Source organism: Sarcophilus harrisii, chromosome 4 (assembly GCF_902635505.1).
Source record: "Sarcophilus harrisii chromosome 4, mSarHar1.11, whole genome shotgun sequence".
NCBI lineage: Eukaryota > Metazoa > Chordata > Mammalia > Dasyuromorphia > Dasyuridae > Sarcophilus > Sarcophilus harrisii.
In genome coordinates this window covers 94,137,344-94,153,726 of record NC_045429.1, presented here as the reverse complement: position 1 = coordinate 94,153,726, position 16,383 = coordinate 94,137,344, and the positions used below count along the sequence as shown (strand labels likewise).

Sequence of the window (16,383 nt, the reverse complement as noted above, 5' to 3'; positions counted from 1 at the left end):
TCATCTACACAATTTCCATGTCCCCCTTCTAATTGGTCTGAGAATTATCTAGGAAGTTCCCTGTTGCTCTGCCTATGTATTTCAATGCAGCCTTTTATGGGCTCCCAGGGGTCTTCTGGCAGCCAGCAACATGCAGGATGATGAGGAGCAATAAGTCCTTCGAAGAATCTCCCTTCTTTGCATTATAAGGATAGACAGAGCCACTGGGGTGTCAGTCAGGCTAGAAGAAGGATTCTGGGACAGAGGGAAGAGAAAAACAGGAATTGAGACATAGTCCATGCCCTCAAGAAAGAACAGGCAAGCAAAGGCAGAGTCCAATAAAGCCCCAAATTCCCTTCCCATATTTAATGAGCTCCCAGGAGAGACGTATGTGCCCAGGGGGGTTCAATTAATGTAGTTCAGTGACTGTCTAGCATAGATGGAAGCCGCTATTACCTGTAACAATGAGGCTAGCTCTGCTGACTGCCTGGCCCAGTCTGTTCTCAGCCACCACCTTGTAGTTGCCACTGTCTTTGGGGGTGACACTGGGGATGACCAAGGAGCAGACACCCAGGACATCTGTACTATATACATTAGGATTGCCTTCTAGACTCTCATCATCCTTGAACCAGGTGACTTTAGGTCTAGGCTCTCCCTTCACAGCACAACTCATGCAGCATTCACAGCCTTGAGGCAGCAGGTGAGTCCGTAGATTGACCAGAAAATATGGCTTCTGGTTCAGATTTGGCTCCCTGAAGTTGGGCATCTTCACTGTGGACTTATCTGCAATAACACAGAAGGGGAAGTTAGAGGCCCAGAAAGAATCAGGGGGAATAGTAGGACCATAGATTTAGAACTTTGATGGACCCTAGAAGTCTTCAAGTCCAATCCTTCACCACATCCCCATTATCCTTGGTTCTGCCCATTTGAATTGACCTTTTTGAATTTCTCCCTCTGGAGTAAGATAGCATAGATTTAATGTTATTAGCAGGAGCCTTAGAAGTCATCTACCACAAAAATAAAAAAAAATGTTTTAAAAAGCAATCATTTGCCCCCATCCCCTCATCTTTCAGGTAGGAAAACTAAGATCCTGAGAAGGAATATGTTTTGTCCCAGGTTACATAAATAAATAAGTAGCCCCGCTCAGATTTGAAGTTAGGTGTTCTGATTCCAAATTCAACATTTTCTATTGCACCATAATATCTACCTTCTGTTGATGTGTATGTTCACAACCACACTCTTGCATGTGTATTTAATGACTGTACTTATCAAACCATAAAAGGCACTTTTTCCCAGAGAAAATTTATTTCGTCTCCAGGCTCACTCTCTGTTCTCACTCTGACTCAGAAGTGACAATGAGACAGATAAATCAATACCCCACCCCCACCCCACATACTCTGACCCACAGAGATATAAAGGGTCATGTATGAAGAGAGACAGATACATGACCATTCAAAAGTGGTGGGTGGTCAGGTGAAGGAGTGAGTAATTTGGTGGGGGAGAGAAAAAGTAAGCGAGTGCATAGGGTGCATGAGATGAGTGGGAGAAAAATGGTGAATTAGAATAGGTGGAGAAGTGGTCAGCAACTCCAGGTTGCCACCTTGATGTTGGGATCCTGCTCTGCTCTCAAACTCCCCTTTCCTGTGCACCTTCTTCCAAGTTCTCTCTTGGGTTATGAAACCTACAGTACTATTTGATGCAATGGTTAGGGATACAAGAGCCTCAGTTTTTATTTCTGCCTTAATGATAACAATATATAATTTTGAATGAGTTCTACTACACTCTGGGCCTCTCTTTTGATTTTGGTTTTGGTTTTGTAAAATGAGGGATGGCCTAGATGGTCTCAGAGATCCCTTGCAGTTCTTATATCCTATGTTTTCAAGTTATGAGAACAACAGACAAGACCTTCTGGAGCGTATGTCCTCCCATTTATTTCTGAAAATTAATCCTTTGTCTTCTTCAAGAATGATTCTCTAGAAACACACTGCCAGCCAAAGCAGAGACCCTCACCTTGCTGCCGGGGAACACTCCAGGGGTCCAGGGTGTCAGAAGGCTCACTGACTCCCACCTCGTTCTCAGCCACAACACGGAAGTAATACTGATGGCCAGGGAGGATGCCAGCAAGAGTAAAACGGTTGGTGTAGATGCGATCCCCGGCCTTCCGCCAGGTGATGTCGGCTGAGGATCGGGTTAGCACAGTGTAATAGAGTGAGCCACCCTGGCCGTCATCTGGAGATGGCTCCCACACTGCTGTCACTGTCCCAGGGACATTCTCCTCCAGCCGGATGGGTCCTGGGGCAGCGGGAGACACTGTAGGAGGAGAGGATCCAGATATAACATACTGCAGTTATTTATTTTGTAAAGTACATTTGAAATCTTAGATCATTTTTTTCTCTGCTCCTCAGAGAGGGAACACTTGGTCAGGAAAGACAGGTGCATTTTAGTATCAACTAAGACCTAGTGATTACCAACCCAAGTTCAGTGTGTGATGCATGTGAAAGGAGGTGGGCAGGGAACCACCAATTACTTCAAGGGATATGGCTAAAATTTTTACTTTGCTGGAAAATATCTTTATTAATTCATCTGAATCTTTTAAATGAATGCACTAGTTTTTAAAAGCAATAGAGCTGCCTCCAATTCTAGAATGCTTCTGTATTTTCTTCCTTCAAAATCAGTTCAGAAACTATCTTCTTTGGGAAGTTTTCCCCAAGGTCTCTCCTTATGGCTTCCAACTGAAAGTGTTCTTGACCTCCTCAAATTTCCTTCCTTCTAGCTCTACTTTATCCCTTGTACCCAGTATTATACTTATCTATTCCCACTTTACCACCTGTCTACACAATCAGAAATCAGAGGGCAGAAACTGTTTTGTCTCCTATATGCTTGGCACATAGTAGGCATTAATAAATGTCTGTTGTTTACTTATTACTTGATTTTGTCAGCATGTTGGCTATGTTTCTATGTCAGCTTTCTAGTCTGACTCTTAAATTCCTTTTTAAAAAAAGCAGGCTAGGTTTGTGTGAATCATTTGGTTATATTCAGTACCACCTACAACTACCCACTGTACAAATTATTTTTATGTCAATTATAGAGGTCTATATAGTTCTTAGCCCACTTGCCCAAGATGATAAATGAAACTGTGTGAGAGAATTTGAGTAACCTCTGTCCTCATTCCCCTTGATCAGTCTGCAGCTGTTGATCATCTTTTTCTTTCTGATACTTTCTTCTCTAGGTTTTAAGGACTGCACTCTCTTATGCTTCTTCTACTTATCAGTCCATTCCTTAGTCTCCTTTGTTGCATCCTCATCCAGATTAGTTCTATTAACCATAGATGTAGTACAGGAGTTCTCCTCTCTTCTCCCATCATATTGCTCCACTTGGTGATCTTATCAGATCCCATGGATTTAATTACCATCCCTAAACTCTCTGCCGACCTCAAATCCCTCAAAATTCCAACTGTCTGTAAGATCTCATGAGCTAGATGTCCAAAAGACATCTTAAACATAACATTCAAATTTGAAAAATTTTCCAATATTCAAATGGAAAAAAAATTCCCAATCCCTCTTAATGCTAATGCCTTCTCTTCTATATGTAATTTATTTGCACATATTTGTTTTGTATCCTGAAGGGCAAGGAATATTTATTGGCTTTCTTCATATCCCCAGCACGTAGATACACATAATACACATAATAAATGTACAATTCACAGGAAAGTTTCTAGGGCTGAGGAATAGTGAGGTCTAATCCTCAATCCTTCTCTCCCTCCCCCATCCTCATCTCATATTTGAGAAATTGGAGGGGAGACCATCTCTCATTACTCAGATGGTATAGAGGGTCCACTTACCAGCTGGGATCTCTATTCTCTGTGATGAAGGGGGTAAGTATGTTCTGTAGGTACAACTCCAGCCCCACAGTTTGAATCAATGTTATTTGGCAGTTATTTAGGAGAAAAGGAAGGAAAAGGACTTGCTTTACCTGACACTCGAATGAGAAAGCTGTAGGTCACCTCTTTCTCCTGTAGGTCCCTCAGCTTCACAGTGTAAAGGCCACCATCTGAGAGGCTAGCCACAGGAATTAGAAGTTGAGTGAGGCCATCTTTGATGGTGGTGACTGTCCTCTTGGACAGGGGCAGCCCATCTTTCAGCCAAATCACCTCTGGCATGGGGGAAGCCTGGGGAAAGTTCCCTTGGATTAGTATCTCAGCTTAACTTTGACTGACTCCCCTGAACAGCTTCTTTTCTGTTCCCTCCCCATCACTGTGCTCAGCTGTGCCCGCTGTGCCTTCTGTGAATGCTTCTGGTTCCCTGTGTGATCTTGGGCACATTGTCACAAATCCCTTGGAGAGGAGGCAAGGAAGAGGCAAGCATTTGTCCATTTAGAAGCAAGCTTTAAAAGTATCCAGGATAGAAGGGAAGGATAAATCTCTCTACTTATCATACTCATCCATAACCTTGTTCCCCCACACACACACACACACACACACACACACAAACTCCTCCAGACTCAGGCCTAGTTCATGCATCAGGGAGGTTAGACTGGAAAGAAACCTTAGAATGCTATCCCTTCATTTTACCATCTGGAAAAGTTGCATGTGTGTTTCAAGAACTGGACACACATTTTCCCCCAAATCCATTCTGGCATCTCCTACTGTCCTCATCCTACCATTCCTCCACTTTCCCAACCCAATATCAGAACTCCATGCAATGCTAAATAAAGTGGGCTCAGGGATTACTGACTCATTTAAATATCAGCCTAAACCAATTGTACTTCCAAAAATTAGATAAATAGATAGATAGAAAGATAGATAGATAGATAGATAGATAGATGATGGATGAATGAATGGATGGATAGATATAGATATATATGACTCACCTCAAAGAAAACAGGAACTCGGACAGTATTCCCAGACTTGACAGTCACACAGTTTGTGGTGGTGGTATCCATGAGGAACTTGGGACAAACTGAAAACAGATAGCTTTGATTATCTCTCTCCCTCTCCCTCCCTCTCCTTGATGCCCTATCCTCAAACTCTGCTTTAAGATAAGGGGAACCCATGTGACTTTTCCTAACTAGGAACCCAACTGATCATTCTCTTCAGGCTCAATCAATTCAGTTACAGATATCAAGAAACAAGATCCTAAGGCTAGGAAAACTGAGGGTATTTGGGGGCTTGGGAGAGAATAGTATAAAGAAGGTACAGGGACTGGTGAGAAACTATTGGGATCAGGGGAAGAAAAAAATAGGACCAAGGGAAGGAATAGATTGAAAGAAAAATGTTAAGAGAGAGAAGGGGGAAACATAATTAGTTGTGTGTTCCTACAAAGGATAGATTTCCATGGATATTGGGGACAGTGTAATCTTTCCCCCAAGTTGTGACTTCCCCTTATAGACATGAGTCCCACCTGACCTGAGTTGAGCTGAGATGAGAGGGTGGGAGGAATCTTCAGATCTGGTAAAGCACCCTCAAGTCAGAGGTTTCTAGTTTGAGTTGGAGAAGGTACCACCCCTTCTAGATGACTCCCTGGCATTAACATTTTCTCTTGGAAGCCCTATTCACCTCACAGAAAACACCAAGGTTCTGAGGTTCAAAATGTGTCTCTCTAACCCCCTTATTTTACAGATGGGGAAACCACATCCCAAGGAAGTGAAATGATGCATCAAAGTCAATTATGTATGTGAAATAATATGAAGATTAGCTGTTATCTGGGAGGTCAGGAATAACATATGCCAGTAAAAGTAAGCAGGGATGCACATTGGTGAAGGTTGGAAAATGGAAGGAATGAACCTGAAACTCACCATATGCAGGCATGGCCTGGATGCAGGTGTCCAAAGGGGTGGGCTGACCCTGACCCCCATCATTGACAGCTATTACCCTCAGGAAGTAGTTCTCTTGTGGTCGTAGTCCCTTGATAGTGTAAGTAGTGCCAATCACGGTGCCCATGTGGCAGCGACTCCACTGGAGACTCTCTGAGCTCTTCAGTTCTACTATGTAGCCCTGGACTTCATCCCCAGCCTGGGGGTCTGGTTTGGCCCAGCTCAGTGTGATGCTGGTGTGGGATGTGTCAGTTACTTGGAGATCCCGGACAGGGCCAGGGGGTCCTGGAAGGATACAACAGGAACATCAGCCTCTAGGGATGAAAATTGTGTCATTCCCTTCCAGGGAAAGAACATTAGGTTTGTTTTTACCAAATAATTTAAGAGAATTTAAGATTCCCTATAGGAAATCGAAAATTCTCCATTGACTATTTTATGCTCTAGAGAACTACATGGCTAGAACAATCTCCCTCCTCCATTCTATTATGTGATCATCAGTTCTCAGGATACCGTCCAGCTCCTTTTCCTTTGAGGTTTGTCTTCCCTTGTGTAAGGGAGATCAAAGCTGGGATTAGGAAATAAGGACCCCAATTAAATGAACAATTTGCTTCATCATTGCAAAGGAAACCTCCTTCAAGCTGAATTCACTCTTTCTCCAACCTGGTAGCACAGCCTCTTGGAGTCCTTCTGTAGTCACTATAGGTTTCAGTTGACTTCTCATTATTTTCTAAACTTCCTGGGAGAACACTGTATACAGTAACAACAAGAGCATAATCAGCTAAAAGAATTAGTCTGATCAATACATTGATAATTCCAAAGGACTCAGGATAAAAAAAAAAAGTTCACTTGGAGAGAGAGAGCACCGATGGCCTCTGAATGCAGATCTTATTTTTTTCTCTCTCTATTTTTCTCGCTTTTTTTTTTCAGCATGGCCAATGTGGAAATAGGTTTTGCATGACTTCATATGTAGAGTAGGTCTAATCACCTAGTCAATAGTGTGACTCTCAGAACTTCTGGTCAAAGATGAAAGAGGAGCTTCTTTGCCTCAATTGCTACCTACCCTTAATCACTGAATAAGTATAGCCTCAGTCAAACTGAGTCCTGTTGAAAATCTTAGCTTAAAAAGGCCAAGGTAGCATCCAAGGCCATCTCCAGTCTTCCTGATCTATATCTGGCCACTGGATCCAGATAATTCTGGAGGGGAAAGTGAGGGAGGTGACCTTGAACAGCCCCCCCCCCCCACTTAAATCTAATTCATATGCTTGTCATGGGAGCTCCCTGATATCATGGCCCTTTTTGAGAACAAAGGATAAACAAACAAAGGATAAAAACAACAAGGATAGTGTTTCTTGCCTTCTCAATGGGTAGGAAAGGGGATGGATGAAAGGAGAGAATTTCAACTGAAAATAAAATGTTTCCAAAAAAATTTTAATTAAACTTTCTGGAGACAGGGTCAGTCTTCACAAGATCCTGAGTCCAAGTTGCCCAGGTCTGGACAACTTCACAACTATTGCTTAGAATTCATATTGACAGCTATGTGTGGCAATCCAGTTTTTCTTTAGTCAATATACTAAATGCCTATTTCAGAGCCATACTCTCAGTGGCTTTATTCAAATGTACTAAGAGATCTACAATCCCGGATACTGTATCAATATGGGCTCTTCTTCATTTCTCTCACCACTACTCCAATATCTACGTATCTAGTGAAGACTAAGAAACTTGTTAGATTTATGTTAGATATTTGCAAGGAATATGCAAGAAAGTGTATCTTTTTTTTTGCTTGCATATTCACCTTGTTTTGGAGATGCTGGAATGGTGATTTTATCCAGGTAGGGAAACTCCCAATGTAAAAGCTCTGTAGTCCTTTGGACTACAGAGATCATGGGCAATAGTGGACTATAGTCCAAACAAAGCCTCTTGGGGTGAGATCATTGAGTCCATTCCCTCCATTTTTTAATGATGAAGAAATACGTATTATATGAAGATTTAAGAAAGCTTGGGCATATAGTAAAGCATGGATAATAATAAAGTATATATATGTATATAAAGTATGCACACATATATAAAATAAGGTATATATACAATAATAAAGGATATATATATATATATATATGTTAATAAAGTATGGATATACAATTAACAGCCCTGAAGTCAGGAGTATCTGAGTTCAAATCTGGCCAGAGTGGTACTTCTGTACATTGCAATCTTAGGCACTATGACTCGCCTATGCAGAATGAGTCAGAGGCGAGACCAGAACTAAAATCTTCATGACTCCCAATATTTACTATCTAATTATGCCGTTGACTTCTTGCCTTTCACCTAGTAGCGTTTAATAACATTTAATGAATTGAATATCTGAAATTGCTTTTCTCCTCTGTGTGCATTTCACATTCTGCCTCTCCAAAGTGTCGAATTCAGACAACACCAAATAAATGGATTGATTCATTAATATATTATCAGACAAATAAATAGATAAATAGAAAAAGAATGGATGAATAAATAGACAAAAGTATATAGATATAGATATATATTATAGAATATCTTTCTCTGTGGATCATTCTTTCATTTCATTCATTCACCCAGTGAGTAAATTCAGACATTTACTGAGTATTTACTTTGTTCCTACTCTAATCTGCATGGGGTTTCCTAGAAGATAGAAAGACAAATAAGTAATTGCCCAGCAGCTCCTGGACATCCAATAAATTTACCAAAAACTTATCAGAAATGTGCCTCCCTGCTGCTGGATGAGTACACAATCTCCCTCTGCATCTCACCAGATACAGTTAATTTCCTTCCCATAGTGAATGACCATTTACAAGACTGTACAAGCTGCCCATCTGACTGGACTGGATTAGAAGCCTGTTCTGTGTAGAGGTTGGTAGCAGGGGGAATTGAATAGGAGGACCTTCTAGTCTGAGGAGTCTACACTGTTCCTGTTCTCTATTTAAGGGACTCTTTATGCTACAACCATATGCTGAATCACTAAGAACATGTTACTCCTGACCTTTGAACTTCTTGTCTTTTCCTGAATTTTGATTTTCCTATACTATCCAATCTTTGACTTCTCATTTTTTGCCCATTGCTCCCAGAGCTGCCTTCCCAAGATTGACATCTCCACTTACTCATAGGGTCTCGCGCAAAAACCGCATCTGATGGAGGTCCAGGCTCACCAGGGCCAGATGCCCCCACAGCAGTCACTCGGAACTCATATTGACAGCCCTGAAGCACATCCGTTACCGTCCATTTCCTCTCTATGAATATCCACAAGCTCCAGTTAGTCCCAGGAATACAGCAGCCAGTCTGAGCTTCACTCCCCTAGAAAGCCTTCCAGGTAGGTATCCTACTATTTCCCCTATCCATTTCATTATGACTGGCTAAACCCATAGCAAGATCCTAATGATGAGCAGAGTCCTTTGGACTACAGAGATCATGGGCAATAGTGGACTACAGTCTAAAAAAGGTGTCCTGGGGGTGAGATCAATGAGTCCAGTCCCTCCATTTTCTAATGATGAAGAAATAAGTATTATATGAAGATTTAAGAAGGCTTGGGTATATAGTAAAGTATGGATAATAATAAAGTATATATATGTGTGTATATAAAATATGCACATATATATATATAATAAGGCATATATATATATATATAATAGACTGTATATAATAAAGTATATATATACATATATATATATATATATATAATAAAGTATGGATATACAATTAATAGTCCTGAAGTCAGGAGTACCTGAGTTCAAATCTGACCCCAGACACTTAACACTTGCTAGCTGTGTGACCCTGGACAAGTCACTTAACTCTAATTGCCTCAGAAAAATAAATAAATCAATATGGATTTATGTATGTTTAAAAGTATATATTTGTAATTATGTATATACAAATTTATGTACAAATGTACATAAAATAAAGTGCATGTGTATATATGTATATGTATGTTTATATATGTATTGTGCTGTATATGTGTATGTGAATGTATATGTGTATATATTATATATATGAGAAAGAAATGACAAATTACTTTAGTACCTTTGCCAAGAAAATCTCATAAAAAGTCTGAAAATGAATCAGACTTATATTAGACAACAACTGTATATGTTTGTATACATATATATAATAAGACTATGTATATATATATATTATCTCTTGAGCTCTTTATATGTTCTTTCTTTCTCTCATACTCCTATAAAGATAGGAGAGAAAAAGAAATTCCCTCCATTTTATGAATAAGGGAACTGAGGCTCAAAAGCTGTCATTTATTCAAGGTCCCACAGAAAATTAGTGATAGGGCTAAGACTGGCACCATGTTGTCCTAACAATTCCATTGTGATATTCCACAATTTGGATTTGAATTCTAGCTCCTCTACTGTTTAGCTATGTGAAAGTGAACAAATCCTTTCCCTTTTATGGGCCTCTGTTTCTCTCTCTCTATGTAAAATGAACAAGTTAGAGTAGATGATCTCTAAGATCCATTTTCATTCTAAAATACTAAAATCTTTTTTATTAAATCACGATGAACTAAGTGGAAAACAGCACTCAGTAAGACTGAGAAAGTGGGAGGTTAAGGAATGTGGTTTTGTTGAATTCTTAGGAATTGTATTGACCTGGGCTAGGATCCCCAGAGTTGAAAATAGCAAAGAAAGCAAAATATTGCCTTGCTTGTTGGCAACTTAATTGGGCACAGGGACTTGGCTTCCTAGTGCCTCCCATTCTTCTCTACCACCTTAACCCAATCATTTCCATATTCCATTGCTCACCAGAAACAGGCTGATCATTGACAACTGTCCATGTATTGCTTCCTTTCTTCCTCTTCTCAATCAAGTAGCCAAGTTGGTGAGCACCACCTGGGCCCTGGGGTGCTGTCCAGGCAAGGGTGATACCCTGACTGGTAGCAGATGTAATGGTTGGAGCTGAAGGGGGTCTAGGACGAACTATGAGAAAGGTCAAGGGACAATGCAAAAGTATATTAGGGTCAGACTACTCTAGAAAGCACAGAGGGAACATTGACATTGCTTGATTGCTTTTCTAGGGAAGAGAGAATATTGCACCATGTCCAGCATCCTGTGGGCAGATCACCCTACCCTGCATGGAGCAGAGAGGGAGCAGTAGCCTAATGTGCTCCCTGATATTTTTGAACCTTCAGCAAGTTTTCTTGAGCTCTGCAGAATAAAATCCCCAGGTCAGTGAAGATTGGATGGAGGTTGGAGTCTGGTGTTTCCCAAACTGAGGCACTGACAATGAAGGCAACCTACTCAAAGTTTCTCTTCCATCCCAGAGCCAAGGACCAGGTAATCACCTCCTACCTGTTCCATGTGTGATTTCATCCACACAGGAAGTGTCTGGCAAAGTAGCTGCTATCAGTGAAGCTGTTGACCGTTTTAAACTACAATGTTAGAGAGTTGCCTGTAGCAGTAGGGTGCTGTTGGTTACAGACTTGGTTACAGTCATGGATCTGGATCTGGAAAGATTTTATTAGGCCAATCCTCTCAAAGAACAGAACATGTAGAAGGAGATTAAGTGATAAATGATTTCACTAGGATGACACAGGTTATTACAGATAGGATCATAGAGTCATAAATTCATTGATTTAGAGATAGGATGGGCCTTGGAGTTGCTCTGACACCTAAAAAAATCTAGTTGAGAGATAAATAAAGGCTAGAGGAGAGGTTACCGTGGCCCCTACAATGTAAAACATGTCCCCAAATTGGTCAGATCCTTTGCCTCAGAATCTCAAGGGCACTAATGAACCTCTCCCAGGGGAAGCTGCAGTTCCCAACATCCCTGGCTTGGTCCTGGCTGGTTTCCTCCATGACCCTCCCACTCACCTTCAGAGGCCACCAGCAGCTCCTCTGACACTAGAGCCTCTCCGGAGCCCTCTGAGGTCACCGCCCGTACTCGGAAGGTATACTTCTTTCCTTGTTCCACTTGGGTATCAGAGAAGGTGGTGACATTTCCAGGGGTTTCGCCAAGCTTCAGCCAGATGGTCCTATCAGACTGCTGCCTTTCTACCACATAGGTCAGCACAGTTCGGCCCCCATCATCCCTCGGAGGCTGCCAGCTCAGGTTGATGCCCGCCCCCCGACAGTACTGGACCTTCAGAGGGCCTTGTGGGTGCTGCGGCTTGTCTGGGGGGCCAAAGGGAACAGGAGTGGTTAAGTGTGTGTGTGTGTGTGTGTGAATGTGTCTGGAGGAGGCTTTACCTATGGGGTCTTTTCCCCTGCAGTAAATAAGCTAACAACCACTTCACTACAACTTTTCTTCCAGAATTAGACCACCCAGTAGACACTAGTGATGGCTGGTGGAGTCATAAGCATTTTTCATAGAATTTAGAGCTACAGGGGACTTTTTATTTATTTATTTATTTAGGTTAAAACTTGCTCATTTAGAGGTAAGGGAAATTGAGCTTCAAAGAGCATCAAACAATTCGTCCAGCATCACAAAGGTAGGAAGTAGCCCAGTTGGGCTTTGAATTCAGGTACTTTGACTCCGAATCCAGAATTCCTTCCATTACACCCAGCTTTGAGTGATAGCCAAGTGCTAAATCTAAGTCTGCTGGGCTTCTAGCAAGGCAAGAAAGCCCCTGCAGCCCTTCCCAGGAGCTTCTCTGCCACACATGGTAGGGATTAGCCTGTTCTGGCCCAGTGATTGTGACCTTACTTCTATCTTTGGGCCCTGCTGCCTCATTGACTACCGTTATACCCACATGAGCTGGGTACAGAGTACCCAGGACTCTACCCATCCTTCTTCTAGGATAGGTCAAGCTAACCAGGAGAGAGCAGGAGAGTCCCCTGAGAGGAAACAACAGAAACCAGTTTGAGGATGGGAGAAAAGGTAAAGTTTGGACAATAAAATGAATGAGACCCAAGAAACATTCATTCATAGGATCTGGAGCCGCAAAGAACCTTAGAAATCATTCACAGGGTGGGATTTGAACTTAGATCCTGTCACTTCAAATGGGACAATGTCTATCAAAGCCCCACAATATGCTCTAGCATCCCCTCTCTCTGACCACGACCAACCCAAGGCCTCCTGCACAATCCCTGGGGAACCCTGGCCAGAAGGGAGAGCTAGGTCTGGCACCTATGACTTCCAGGGTGAGTCGAGCCTCCACTGAGCCCCCTGCATTCTTCAGTTTCACACTGTACTGCCCACTGTCCTTGCGACTGGCACTGGGGAGGCACAGGCGGGTGAAGTTGTCCCCCTGCTCCAGCTGGGCTCCCTTGTTGCCTCCCTCCACTTCTGCCCCATTCTTCCTCCAGGCAACTTGAACAGGGGTTTCTCCTGAAAATGGGATCTTCACGCTGACAGTCTTCCCTGCCTTGACCACCAATGGTTCTTTCAATTTCTCCAGCATATCTTGGGCAATGGTTGGGGGTTCTAAACAAAATGGGACAAGGGATTAATTCAGAAATAAGCCTAGGTCCTGGATACAGCTCTGAGCAGAGAATTCTTCCAGTAAAGATTCAGTTTCTCTATTTGTAAAATGCATGCGTTTCCCTAAATGGGTCCCGAGATTCCCTTCCAACTTTAACTCCTGTTATCAAACCACTTCATAGTTTCCTCCATTCTATTTCCTTTTATTCTTCCTTCTGGCTTTAATACTTCATGCTGATGCCAAAGCCCATTTATTTGTCCCTCTTATTCCTCAAGAGTAAGAGGGCCTCTGCTGACTGTGATGATCTTTTTGATTGTCTTTCCCTAATCCCCATCCTAGAGCTCCTGCTTTCCCTTTTCTTCCATAATACAACAGCCCCCACAACCATAACCTGCATTTATATAGTGCTTTAGAGTCTGCAAAAGGCTTAGCATCACAGCTACCCTGAGACAGAACACTCATGCATTTTACAAATAGAGAAACTGAATCTTTACTGGAAGAATCTTTTCAAGCTGAACAAGGGTTTGATTCTATTCTATAAAAGGTTTAGGACACTTAAAATGTCCAAATACTTGTGATAAAAGGCCCAAATGTTTGATACTATTTTAAAGGTTTAGAATGTTTAAAATGGTCTATGGGCTCAAGTTTTTGTGATAAAAGGCCATATTTGATATTATTCTAAAGGTTTAGAATGTTTAAAATGGTTTTTGGGTCCATGTTTTTGTGATAAAAGGCCCAAATATTTGATGATATTCTAATGATTTAAAATGTTTAAGACGGTCTAAGGACCCAAATGTTTGTGACAACTACCTCAATAACAAGGGCTTTTGAATGAGAGAAGCCTAGATCTGGGTTTAAGACTTGGACAGAGTCATTGAGTAACTAGATAGATAGACTTGGAGGAGGCCTTTGAGATGATCCATTCTGCTGGTGTGCTGGAGCCTGCTTTTACTGGCTAGCTGAGGGCTAAGCTCTCACTGTAAGCATTTACACTTCAGTAATCTACAAATGCTACAAATCAGGGCTTTGATTCGTTGTTGTTTGTTGTCTAGACTTAATAAAATATGGAGAAAATGTTAGTGATGCAGATTAAACTAAAATGTGTCATGGGTAGATGATATTTTGGAGATCCAGTTGTTAAACATTTATCAGCACACACTGATAGTTCAATAAAGTCCTCCCCCTTCCCTCCCTCCCTCCATTCCCAGCCTCCTTTTCACAGATCTGGAAACTGAGACCAAGAAAAATGAAGTGCTTTGCCCAAGATTACAAGAATGGTGACACTCAGGATTCAAACCCAAGTTCTCTGACTCCAAAGTCTTTCCATGGCTCAATAGTTGACTCACTTATTCATGCAGTAGAATAAAATAATAAGGTAAATAATCAAAACAAGCAGATAATCCAAATATTTACAGACGTTAACTTATGTTTACATATAATTTACACAGGTATAATGCATTATTTAAATATATATATATATATGTCTATTTGCATATATTTACTTCCATACATTGTAGGATTTGAGGGTTGGTAGGAGATGGTCTCAGATTTTCCCTGCTGTTTCTATTCAGTTCGGGATAATTCTACAAGAAATCTGTAAGATTTTACATTATCTGGGCTCATATCGGGAGCTACCAGAGGAAGGCACCCAGGAGAAGTTTAGAAAAGATTAGGGGGCACCTAAAGATAGTAACACCAGCCAAAGGTAATCCATTGTTAAGGTCAACCAAAATGGGCTCATCTGAGTTTTTTGTTTGTTTTTGCTTTTTAGTCTGGAAGCAGCCTGGACGTGGATAAGGGGATGGGGGTGGGGCCTCACCTCGGATGCTCAGAGTAGCCTCACTCATGTCATCCCCGGCTACAAACATGTATTTTCCAGCCTGGGCCTCCTGCACTTGGGGTATTCGGAGTCTGTAATTGGGGCCGTCTTGCTCAAAGATGACCCCATCTTGGGCAGTGAGCTGGTAGCAAGAACCACAGTAGGAAAAAATGACACTGCATCTGCTCCCCACCATCCTCCCCTAGTTGGCCAACAGCTGCCCCAGCTACCAATGTATGAGGGAATGGAGCTCCCTTCCTTGCCTGGAATGTAAATCAATTAAAACAACTAAAATACCATTTAAAATGTACTCAGGAAGCTGGGTCCAAGGTAAAGAAACTTTACAGATCATCTAATCTAGCAAGAGGTCTCAAGAAAAAAAAAGAATTTGCTCAAGATCCTGCAGTTAATGGCAGGGCTGGCACTAGAACCCAGGTTTACTACTCTCACACCATTGCTTCTTGTAAGGTGAAATTTTCTTTTCTTCCCCAATCTTTTTTGAGGTACAAGGGGAGGGGTACCTTCACTCCATCCTTGAACCAGGCACCAGTTACCAGGTCGCCGGTCAGGGTACAAGAGAGCACAGCTTCTTCCCCTTTCTGGGCTTCCGTGTCAGCTAGGCCTTGGGAAAAGTGACCTGATGGCCCTAGACAGACAAGGAAAGGTCCTGAGTCACAGAACAAGAGCCAGACACAAAGCCAGACAGAGAGTTTCCCATAACCCAGATCCATTTCCCAGTTTCCATGTCCAATATCTGGAAGACTGGTTACGCTCCCTGCTATGAACATCTGAAGGGTTCTGGTGACAATGCCAGCTGCAAAGACCATGGGGCAGAAACCAAATGGCCAGTTTTTTAGGTTAGAGGACACTGGAGGTAAGAGGAAGGAACTTTAGTTAAATTGATAAAAGACAATGAGATGCAGAATAACCCATAAATTGGGGGGGGGCAGGTTGTCATCAAATGGCTTAGGTGACAGAGGATTGGAACACATTCATCTCAAAGATTAAATTAAGATACTTTAGAGTCAAGATCCCATCTGTGTGAGGGACAAGAGGACCAGGGAAGAATCTCCCCTATATTTGAAAAAATCAATTTATTTGATCCCTGAGAATGAAGGGGTAGGCTAGAACTCCCCCCACCTGAACTGGGCTCAACATCCTGATTCCCAGTAACCCAAAAGATTTCTCCCAGAAGTCAACCGCCACCCCTATGGGTGGCCAGCTGGTAAATACTTACCTTGTGCTTCCTCAGAGAAATTGCCTATGCCTTGCTTGTTTCTGTATCTTGACCTTTGGGAAGTTGAAATTCTGTCCATACCATCTTTCCTGTTGCCCTCATGGCCCATGGGATCCCTGCTCCAGTCTCCTCTCTGAGGTTCTCCTGGTAGCC

General features: G+C 42.0%; 1 protein-coding gene across 1 annotated transcript in view; it reads right to left on the bottom strand.

Annotated features, from left to right (window-relative positions):
• Positions 1-220: 220 nt before the first annotated feature.
• The window catches only part of IGFN1 (immunoglobulin like and fibronectin type III domain containing 1), a 35,939-nt gene continuing 19,776 nt past the window's right edge, over positions 221-16,383 (bottom strand). Inside the window, exons 12-23 of the mRNA XM_031968573.1 lie at positions 15,515-15,639; positions 14,994-15,135; positions 12,880-13,176; positions 11,625-11,924; positions 10,557-10,730; positions 8,913-9,041; positions 5,773-6,075; positions 4,849-4,937; positions 3,952-4,147; positions 1,990-2,289; positions 436-762; positions 221-234 (exon numbers count right to left, since the gene is read on the bottom strand). Coding sequence (XP_031824433.1) covers positions 221-234; positions 436-762; positions 1,990-2,289; positions 3,952-4,147; positions 4,849-4,937; positions 5,773-6,075; positions 8,913-9,041; positions 10,557-10,730; positions 11,625-11,924; positions 12,880-13,176; positions 14,994-15,135; positions 15,515-15,639 — 2,396 coding nt within the window. The remainder of the gene's footprint in view (positions 235-435; positions 763-1,989; positions 2,290-3,951; positions 4,148-4,848; positions 4,938-5,772; positions 6,076-8,912; positions 9,042-10,556; positions 10,731-11,624; positions 11,925-12,879; positions 13,177-14,993; positions 15,136-15,514; positions 15,640-16,383) is intronic.